The sequence below is a fragment of the Hylobates moloch genome, unplaced genomic scaffold (assembly GCF_009828535.3).
Source record: "Hylobates moloch isolate HMO894 unplaced genomic scaffold, HMol_V3 SCAFFOLD_8, whole genome shotgun sequence".
In the NCBI taxonomy this organism is placed as follows: domain Eukaryota; kingdom Metazoa; phylum Chordata; class Mammalia; order Primates; family Hylobatidae; genus Hylobates; species Hylobates moloch.
In genome coordinates this window covers 79,565,301-79,575,842 of record NW_026652283.1, presented here as the reverse complement: position 1 = coordinate 79,575,842, position 10,542 = coordinate 79,565,301, and the positions used below count along the sequence as shown (strand labels likewise).

Here is a 10,542-nt window from a genome sequence, read left to right as displayed (position 1 = left end):
GGGCAACAGAGTGAGACTTCATCTCAAAAAAAAAAAAAAAAAAGAGAAAAAAAAAGAAGGAAAGAAAATCAAGACAGTATGGTGTCAGCATAAATAGACCAATGAAACAGAATAGAGCCCAGAAGCAGACCCACACAAATATAGTCAACTGATCTTTGACAAAGGAGCAAAGGCAATTCAATTGAGAAAGAGGAGTCGTTTCACAAATAGTCCTGGAACAATTGGCCATCCATATGCAAAAATCAAAATAAAAATCTAGACACATCTTAGACCTTTCACAAAAATTAACTCAAAATGGGTCAGAGACCTAAATGTAAAATACAAAACTTATAAAACTCCTAAAAGATAACACAGGGGAAAATCTAGGTGACTGTGGTTTGGTGATGACTTTTTTCTTCTTTTTTTTTTTTGGAGACAGAGTCTTGCTCTGTCACCCAGGCTGGAGTGCAGTGGCGCAATCTTGGCTCACTGAAAACCTATTTACTTTTCAGCTTCAGTTTGTCAGGGATAGTTTGTCAAAAAAATTCTTCCTGTGGCTGGGCGCAGTGGCTCACGCCTATAATCCCAGCCCTTTGGGAGGCCGAGGCAGGTGGATCACCTGAGGTTGGGAGTTCGAGACCAGCCTGACCAACATAGAGAAACCCTGTCTCTACTAAAAATACAAAATTAGCCGGGCATAGTGGCGCATGCCTGTAATCCCAGCTACTTGGCAGGCTGAGGCAGGAGAATTGCTTGAACCCAGGAGGCGGAGGTTGTGGTGAGCAGAGGACATGCCATTGCACTCCAGCCTGGGCAACAAGAGCAAAACTCCATCTCAAAAAAAAAAAAAAAAAATTCTCCCTGTGAGTGGGCCATACTTCCCTGTTTCTTCATATGCTTTATGATTTTTTTGAGAACTGAATATTCTGGCCAGGCACAGTGGCTAACACCTGTAATCCTAGCACTTTGAGAGGCTGAGGTGCGTGGATCCCTTGAGACCAGAAGTTTGAGAACAGTCTGGGCAATATGGTGAAACTCCATATCTACTAAAACTACAAAAAAAATTAGGCCAGGCGCAGCGGCTCACACCTGTAATTCCAGCACTTTGGGAGGCCGAGGCAGGCAGATCACCTAAGGTCGGGAGTTCAAGACCAGCCTGATCAACATGGAGAAACCCCATCTCTACTAAAAATACAAAATGAGGCCAGGTGCAGTGGCTCACGCCTGTAATCCCAGTACTTTGGGAGGCTGAGTCGGGTGGATCACGAGGTCAGGAGTTCAAGACCAGCCTGGCCAAGATGGTGAAACCCCATCTCTACTAAAAAACAAAAATACAAAAATTAGCCAGGTGCGGTGGCAGGCACCTGTAATCCCAGCTACTCGGGAGGCTGAAGCAGGGAATTGATTGAACCTGGGAGGCAAAGTTTGCAGCAAGCTAAGATTGCACCACTGCACTCCAGCCTGGGCGACAGAGCGAGACTCCGTCTCAACAACAACAATTAGCCGGGCGTGGTGTTGCATGCCTGTAATCCCAACTACTCGGGAGGCTGAGGCAGGAGAATTACTTGAACCTGGGAGGCAGAGGTTGCAGTGAGCTGAGATTGCGCCAGTTGCACTCCAGCCTAGGCAACAAGAGCGAAACTCCGTTTCAAAAAAAAAAAAAATTGCCAGAAGTGGTGGCGCATGCCTGTAGTCCCAGCTACTCGGGAGACTGTAGCCTGGGTGACAGACCCTGTCTCAAAAAATAAAACAACAACAAAAAAACAATAAAAATGGAACAACAAAAAACCACCCAAAACTGAATATTCTGAGTATTTTTTTGTGGTAATTCTGGAAATCTTATTCTCCCACTCCTCAGGGATTGTTAATTTTTTTTTTTGACACTGGCAACTCTGTTGCCCAGGCTGGAGTGCAGTGGTGCTATCTCGGCTCACTACAACCTCTGCCTCCCAGGTTCAAGTGATTCTCCTGCCTCAGCCTCCTGAGTAGATGGGATTACAGGCATGTGCCACCACGCTTGGCTAATTTTTTGTATTTTTGGTAGAGACGGGGTTTCACCATGTTGGCTCAGATGGTCTAGAACTCCTGACCTCAGGTGATCTGCCTGCCTCGGGCTCCCAAAGTGCTGAGATTACAGGTGTGAGCCACTGTGCCTGGCCTAAATTTTTGCTTGTTGAGGGCTGGAGCCATGTGATTTTTCCAAATTGTTTATGCAAAGTGTGTGTGGTCACTGAAGTTTGTTATCTCTTATAAAGTAATGGTAAAAACCACAATTACTTTTGCACCAATCTAATATTTTATTTTTTATTTATTTATGAGACAGGGTCTCACTCTGTTGCCCCGGCTGAACTGCAGTGGTGTAATCACTGCTTACTGCAGTCTCCAACTCCTGGAATCAAGCAATTCTCCTACCTCAGACTCCCTAGTAGTGGGGAGTCTGCAGGCATGCACCACCATACCTGGCTAATTTTTAAAATTTTTTGTGGAGACAGGGTCCCACTATTTTGCTCAAGCTGGTCTCGAACTCCTAGGTTCAAGTATTTCTCCTGCCTCAGCCTTCCAAAGTGTGAGCTGCTGTGCCCGGCCTCTATTATCTCTGTAGTCAGCTAGTGAGTGAGCTGACAAAGATTTTCTGGCTTAAAAAACAAACAAAAAAAGGCACGAGTCCTTTAAATCTTCTGATATGTTGCCAAGGTGGGGTGGGGTGGGGTATTAATGCAGGAATTGCATCTAACAGGCTGAATGAAACCAAGGCAAGCATCTCAGAGTACCTCCAGGTCCATCAAAGCGCACAACCCCAACATTTTTGGAGGGCAAGGTTCCCATGCCTGTTCTGGCACCAGTCAGCTGCTTTCAGAACTGGTGCTGCTATCCCCATAGCCGGGTGGGGGCTGAGGAATGGGAGAAGTAGCTGCTTGATTCACACTACTCTCTTCAACCAGCAACCCCCTTGTTACATTTCTGAGTTCTGAAACAGTTGATTACAATCACTGCTCTTTTCAGCTCAATGGTTGCTTTGATCCAGGAACCAATCCCTAGAGCTTCCAATTCCACCATTATGCATGCCTTGGCTCCACACTCTTTTGATTACTATAGCTTTGTAGTTAAGTTTTTAAATTGGGAACAACTTTTATCTTTTCTTTAAAACAATTTTAAAAAATGTTTTGGCTATTCAGAGCCTCTTGCAATTCCACATAAATTTGAGAATCAGTTTTCAAATTTCTGCAAAAAAAAAAAAAAGGCCATTGGAATTTTGATAGGGATTGTATTGAACTGTAGAATGCTTTGGGGGTTATTGCCATCTTAAGTCTTCCAATCCATGAACACAAGATGTCCATGTATTCGGATCACAAGTTCATTTTTTGGTAATCATCACACCTATCTATTTCCAAAACTTTTGCATCACCCTAGGCAGAAACTCTGTGATCATCAAGCAATAATTCCCCTGCCCCCTCCCTCTATCCCATGCTAACTTCTATTCTGTCTCTGTGAACTTGTCTGTTCTAGACACCTCATGTAAGTGGAATCATACAATAGTTGTCTTTTTGTGTTTGGCTTATTTCACCTAGCTGCCATAAGTTCTTAACCTATACGCAAAAAAGATCCCCACTTTATTTTTATTTTTGGGAGTCTCACTCTGTCGCCCAGGCTGGAGTGCAGTGCAATGATCTCGGCTCACTGCAACCTTTGCCTCCTAGGGTCACGTGATCTTCCCACCTCAGCCTCCCAAGTAGCTGGGACTACAGGTGCACACCACCATGCCCAGCTAATTTTTGAATTTTTGGAGAGATGGGGTTTCACCATGTTGGCCAGGCTGGTCTCGAACTGCTGGGCTCAAGCAATCTACCTGCCTTGGCCTCCCAAAGTGCTGGGATTATGGGTGTGAGCCACCACGTCTGGCCCAGATCCCCACTTTACAGATAAAGAAGCTGAGCACGGGCCAGGCACGGTGGCTCATGCCTGTAATCCCACCACTTTGGGAGGCCAAGGTGGGTGGATCACCTGAGGTCAGGAGTTCGAGACCAGCCTGGCCAACATGGTGAAACCCCATCTCTACTATAAATACAAAAATTAGCCGGGCATGGTGGCACGTGCCTGTAGTCCCAGCTACTCAGGAGACTGAGGCAGGAGAATCACTTGAACCCGGGAAGTGGAGGTTGCAGTGAGCTGAGATCATGCCACTGCACTCCAGCCTGGGTAACAGACTATGTCTCAAAAAAAAAAAAAGCTGAGCACAGAGAGGCCAGGTAATTTACCTAAGATCACTCAGCTGGTAAGGACGGTGCTAGCAGCCAGCCCCTACACTCTTAACCTGATGCTTCGCTTCGCATCACTAAACCTCCTTGGCTCAAGTCAGCTGCAGAGGGGCCAAAACTCATAACCAAGAATGGCACCTCCTTGCCACAAAGCCCCATACTCCTCCAGATATGCTAGAGATCAGCTAGGCAACCTCCACTGCAGCACTCACTCACTCCCTGTGCCTCTTACTCCCCGTGCCAGGCCCATGCTGGGTCCTGGAAAAACAGGTGAACTCCTACCTAATAGTGGGAGAGGGAAATTTAGGGGACTTCACCCAGGCTGGGGGTCAAGAAGGGAAGCACTTTAGAAGAAAGTGCCCTTGGCTGGGTGTGGTGGCTCACACCTATAATTCCAGCACTTTGGGAGGCCAAGGCAGGAGGATCGCTTGAGCTCAGGAGTTTGAGACCAGCCTGGGCAACACAGCAGGACCTTGTCTCTACAAAAAATAAAAATAAAAAATTAGCCAGGCGTGGTGGCACGTACCTGCAGTCCCAGCTACTCAGGAGGCTGAGGTGGGAGGATCACCTGAGCCTGGGAGGTTGAGGCTGCAGTGAACTGTGATTGTGCCACTGCACTCCAGCCTGGGAGACAGAGGGAGACCCTGTTGCAAAAAAGAAAAAAAAAAAAAAGAAAAGAAAGAAAGTGCATTTGCAGCCAAAAGTCAAAAGCTAGCAATTTGGCTGGTAGTGTTTAAACGTGGGTAGGAACGGAAGGTAGTGGTCTCTGGTTATTTGCTGTGAGTACACTGTATAGATAGATTTCCATTTACTCATTCACTTTCCTACTTATGGCCTTTAGGCTGTGCCCAGGTTAGAGATTGTGAGAAAAGCTGCAGTGATCTCATTCTTACTAGAGTCTTCCTGTGCCCCATGAGAAGGCATATGCCTAGGGAAGGAACTGCTGGGTCTGAGGCTAGGTGATGTTCCTGCTTTAGAAAGTCATGCCAAACAGTTTTCTAAAGTGTTGGTGCAAATTTACACTCTCAGAACCAGGAAGAAGAGATTCTTTTTTTTTTTTTAATTTTATTTTACATGAAAATCTTCCATCCTCTCCTTACATCCCATGCTATCCTCCATTCCCCACCCTGCTTGGCCTGTGCCTAGAAGCAAGTCAAAGGCAGGTAGAAGCTCAGGCTGAGGCTGCCTGAGATGCCTCAAGCACTCTGGTCCATAGAGACAGTCAACAAGTGACCGTGGTCTCCAGGCCCAGAAAGAGTCTGACCACATCTGATCATGGCTATAAACAGGAGCCTGGCAACAGGAGCAGGCCCTGCTCACAGGATCAGTGGGCTGGTCATGTCAGCTCCCAGTCGTAGGAGTGGGGAGGGTGAGGGCAGGAAGAGCAGTCTCTGGGTGTCACACTCACCCTCACCTGTTTGTCTGCCCTTACGCCTCAGGCTGGTCCTGAAAGTGGGGCTCTGCCCACAAAACCCCCTGCCTGGACAGTCCTTGACCTACAAGTTGCAGGCATGTGTCTGGCCACTGGTCAGACTCACTGTTCTCACGACCATAGGAAGGTGTCCAGCTTGGCCTGGGAGAGAGAAGGCACTGTCTTCACCCTCACTCTCTGCTTAGCCTTGGTCTTGGGCTTAACGGGCAATGGGCGGATCATGACTGTGTCAGTCTGGAGGAGCTGTCAAGGAAGAGGCTTGGAGAAAGGACTGCAATGCAGGGCAAGAGAGGCTCAGAGCCGGGGGTGGGCAGCCCTGGTACACAAAATGAGGCCCAGCGCTGCACACCTGAGGCTGTTGGCACTGGTAGGCTGGGGGTATAGGTGAGGCATAGTATGGGCTCCACAGCTCAGCTCAGCTCAACATCACAGAAAAAGGATACAGGCTGGATGAATTTTGTCCGGCCACCGAGCCCATCGAAGCCTGTCCTTACCTAGGGTGGAAGGAAGAGATGAGTGGGCCAGGCTAATGGGTTAGGCGGCTGGCCACCCATTTCTACCCAAGAGGGCTGGCTCCTGCCACTGTGGGAAGCCATACTCACCACATCTTTGCTGCAAGAGGACTCTGACCTGGGCCTCTTGGGCTGTTTCTGGCCCAGGATGGCATTCCGGACAAAAATAGGGAAGGCACCAACCAGTTCCTCATCTGGCTCTCCTGCACAGCTCTGGCCACCCAGTGAGAGCTGGGACTTCTGCAGGGAAGACCCCAGGGCCAGACTTGATGACTTGGATGTCAGCAAAGGAGGGAGGGTAGTGGTGGTGGAACAAAATCAGGATCTCTGATGCCTCACTAGGAGGCAGGAGGGATAATGAGTAGAATCCCAAGGGTGGCTCCGAAGTACCTCAGTCCTGGACCAGGAGTGACAAGGCTCTGGCAAGACCATGCCCTCCCAAAAGTCCAGTCCTGCCAACGGTTAGACTGTGCTTCTTCTAGAAAGCTCTTACCTTCTTGGGGCCTTTGCATATCTTCTTGGGGACATCCTGAATTGGGGAGCTACAAGAATGAGAGAGAAGGCAAGGGGTAGGTAAGCAAGACATGGGGGCAGGTGAACCAGGCTCAGCACACACCCCTTGGGGAGTTACCATGTGGCACTGCTGCTGCCATAACTGCATTCCGGGCAAGGCACCTCAGTGATCCCACCCCAAGTGCAGGTCTGTTAACAGCTGGACAGCCACAGCCAGTAGGGTGGCAGAGACAGGGATGACTGGACCATGTCCCAATCCTGTGGCTTCCACTCAAGGCCAAATTCCAATGCTCCTCAAGTCCTTGGGCACCTCACCATGTCCCAGGCTCTATATGGGGCTGAAGGGCCCAATCGACTCACCACCCATGGGAGGAAAGCCAGTCATGCCCTGATACGAGCAAAAGAAATCTAATGAGCTCAGGCCTAGTCCTGTCTTCCCAGAGAGGGGACACTACCTCCACGAGAGCCTCAGTAAGTTAGCCTTTCAGTAAAGTAGCCCACAAAATCCTCTCAGAACACAGGGCCAAGCCATCTCCCTAGAGAGTGTGTCTAAGAAGGGCCTGGGGCAGAATAGCGCATGGCCCCAGGCCCTGGCCTCCCAATCCCAGCCCCAGAGCCAGAAACTGTATTTCCATCCAATTCCTGGGGAACCCAGCAGCTGGATACCCTCTCCTGGCATTTTCCCTGGTGGGTGAGAAGATGGTGATCTAAGGCTGGCCCTGTGGCTTCTCAAGCCGTAAGGACAAGAGTGGGATCAGGGCCTGGTGACTGACTCCTCTGCTCCTGCCCTAACGGCCTGTGGTAAGGCTACATGACAACCAAAGCTCGAGGAAGGACGAGCTGAGTTAGGGACTCTGAACTTCACTACCTCCTTCACTACCTCCACAGGCCATGAAGGTGGTGGAAATGTCTCTGAAAGGCCTGGCAGCCTGAAGAACCCAGGTGTCCACCTTCAACCTTTACAGCGGAAGAGGGGCAATGGGAGGAAGCCAGAGTACACAGCAGACACTGACAGGATCCCTGAGGACTACAGCTCACGGGTCCTAGGTTTGTTTCTCATTGCTACCAGGCCTGGCCCTCTACAACAGGGGTGCCCATGCCCCCTGAGGTTTGGGCGGTAAGACAGCCCAGCTAGCTTGCCCTCTTGCTCCCTTCCACCTCCACTGTCTAGCATCTCAATTTCTTTCTCTTTCTCTTCTTTCTCTCTGTACAAAGTCTTTGAATAAGAGGAAACCTGCCCAGCCCTTGACCAGCCTCACCTGAACAGTACCTGTATGAATGAGTATAGTCCTTGTCTCCACAGTGAATTACACTTGGCAAACCTGGCCAAGGAGACAGCCTCCCTTTTTCTGGTCCCACTGTACCCCAGAGCAGGTTCCACCTGCCCCACTAGAGTTCCGGACAGCTTCTCATGCCTGCCCCTGTGGGTCACCCCCTTGGGTGGTAAGGCCCTGGGCTCCGTGGTTTGAGATGATGCTCCCTCAGGCATGAGCCTCAGAGGCAAACATAGAAGAGGAAGTTCAGAGGCCCTGGCTCAGGACTCTGGTGGGCAGGCCTTCAAGGTATTGGGAGCACCCTCTCCAACTCCACCAGCCCAGACCCGCCCCTTCTGGCATCCCTGCATTCTCTCTAACTTGCATTCCAATACCTTTGCCTTGAAAGGTGATGGTGAGGAATAATGAGACAAGAAAAGGGGTTTGCACAGATTGAGCGCTCAGGTGAGGGAACAAGAGGTAGCTGGAACCAAAGCCATGGCCAAGCCTAGGCAGCCCTCACTGCCCCATCAGCCACTCAGAGGTAACAGAACAGGGCCTGCAGAGCTGTCTTAGCTATCCCCCTACCAGCCCATGGACAGTGCCAGGGACTACCACTCACTGTGACTTCTCTAGGCAAAGTTTTTTGGAGTAACCATGCTGGGAGCTGGAGGGCCGAGCTGGGGGAGTATCCACATCAAAGGTAGCATTGAGATCAATATCATCACGGAAGGATGGCTGGCGGAGCTTCAGATTCACCTCCACAGGGGCTGGGCTGAAGGCAGAGATGACCTGGTTACTTGGGGCCACAGTGGTAACCCAGGACAACAGCTCCTGAAGCATCAGAGATAACTCAGCTCCAGGGACCTGGAGCCCACTCCTGACTCAAGGCCACCCCTCAAGAAAGCCCTACTCTCGGCCAGGCACAGTGGCTCACGCTTGTAATCCCAGCACTTTGGGAGGCCGAGGCGGGTGGATCAAGAGGTCAAGAGATCAAGACCACCCTGGCTAACATGATGAAACCCTGTCTCTACTAAAAACACAAAAATTAGCTGGGCCTGGTGGCTCATGTCTGTAGTCCCAGCTACTCGGGAGGCTGAGGCAGAAGAATCGCTTGAACTCGGGAGGCAGAGCTTGTGGTGAGCCGAGATTGCACCACTGCACTCCAGCCTGGGCGACAGAGCCAGACTCCGTCTCAAAAAAAAAAAAAAGTTTAAATTTAATTTAATTTAAAAAGCACACAAAACTCCATGTATAGTGCAATTACATGATTTGGCACCCCCCCACCACTCCCAGCCCCACCCCCACATGCAGAAAAAGGAGAAGGAAATATTCTACATGTCAACTGTAACTACCTCTATGATAACTCCCTATTTTCCAAATTCTCAATGAGTGTGTTTTTACTTTTATAACGGGTGGGTGGGTGGGGGGGAGTGAAGTTTTATTCTATTAAAAACTACAGCCGACAGGATTCTTCCAGCCCACCCAGACCTGGCAGGGCTCCCCACCTCCTGTCATACAAGGAGAACCCTGGGGAATGGCAAGGGTAGCTCCAAAGATGCCTTCTTGCTTTCCTTCCTCAGGAACTTTTCAGAGCTGCACCACAATCCCACTCCCACTGGGGTGTACACATCAGAGGGAGGAAGGCTACCTGCATTGATCTGGGTGGCTAAGCAATCCAGGCAGCCTGGACTATTTCTTCCTTTCCCTGTCCAGGACCCTAGAAGCTCTACTTCTGTCCCCGCCTGCAAGTGAAAATGAAGGCTGCACAAACCCACCTCAAACCAACTCTAGGCTGGCTGCTTTGCTTCCTCCTCTGGGAACCACAGCAGCCAGGACCACTCATGCCAACTTTTTTGCAGTATCCATATTCTGTCACCATTTACCAACCCCAGCAAGTTGAGGCTCAGGTTAGGAAAGGTAAACTCAAGAGGAAGGCAGGATCTCGCTGAGTCCTGTTAATTTTACCCTCCAGGTGGCTCAAGGCAGGACTTTCTACTCCCAGCCATCCCCTAAGGCATTGCCTAGCGGTGCCCAAGCTCAAGGCAAGCCAGGCTTATTCACTTGCACCTCCTGGTCATCCACAATACTAAACTCAAGACTCTGGAGGTTCTCACGGTGCCTCCCTCACTCCGCATATCCACATCTGGATCATATGGACACATTTCTTCTTCTCTTAGACTGTTTCTTTTTTTTTTTGAGACGGAATCTCGCTCTGTTGCCCAGGCTGGAGTGCAGTGGTGCAATCTCGGCTCACTGCAAGCTCCGCCTTCTGGGTTCAAGCCATTCTCCTGCCTCAGCCTCCCGAGTAGCTGGGGCTACAGGCACCCGCCACCACGCCCAGCTAATTTTTTGTATTTTTAGTAGAGACGGGGTTTCACCGTGTTAGCCAGGATGGTCTCGATCTCCTGACCTCATGATCCACCCACCTTGGCCTCCCAAAGTGCTGGGATTACAGGCGTGAGCCACCGTGCCCGGCCTTGTCTTAGACTGTTTCTATATTCTTCTTCCTTTATGAGCTTGAAGCCTATTTCCCTTTCTGCCAGGGGTCCCCTTTCTTTCCTTCCCACTTTCTGTTTGTCCTACAAGGAGAAAGA

At 49.9% G+C, this 10,542-nt stretch overlaps 1 protein-coding gene across 4 annotated transcripts in view; it reads right to left on the bottom strand.

The window, feature by feature from the left end:
* Positions 1 to 10,542, bottom strand: part of TRAIP (TRAF interacting protein) — a 38,410-nt gene that overhangs the window by 5,647 nt on the left and 22,221 nt on the right. For 2 of the 4 annotated variants that reach the window (XM_032161542.2, XM_058442257.1), the window contains 5 exons: positions 8,568 to 8,720; positions 6,673 to 6,721; positions 6,270 to 6,419; positions 6,111 to 6,161; positions 5,299 to 5,901 (listed from right to left, as the gene is read on the bottom strand). In XM_032161542.2, the coding sequence (XP_032017433.1) occupies positions 5,779 to 5,901; positions 6,111 to 6,161; positions 6,270 to 6,419; positions 6,673 to 6,721; positions 8,568 to 8,720 (526 nt within the window). In that variant the 3' untranslated portion in view covers positions 5,299 to 5,778. Of the gene's footprint in view, positions 1 to 5,283; positions 5,902 to 6,110; positions 6,162 to 6,269; positions 6,420 to 6,672; positions 6,722 to 8,567; positions 8,721 to 10,542 lie in introns of those variants that run through there. The other 2 variants (XR_009214440.1, XM_032161541.2) reach the window with 2 other exon arrangements.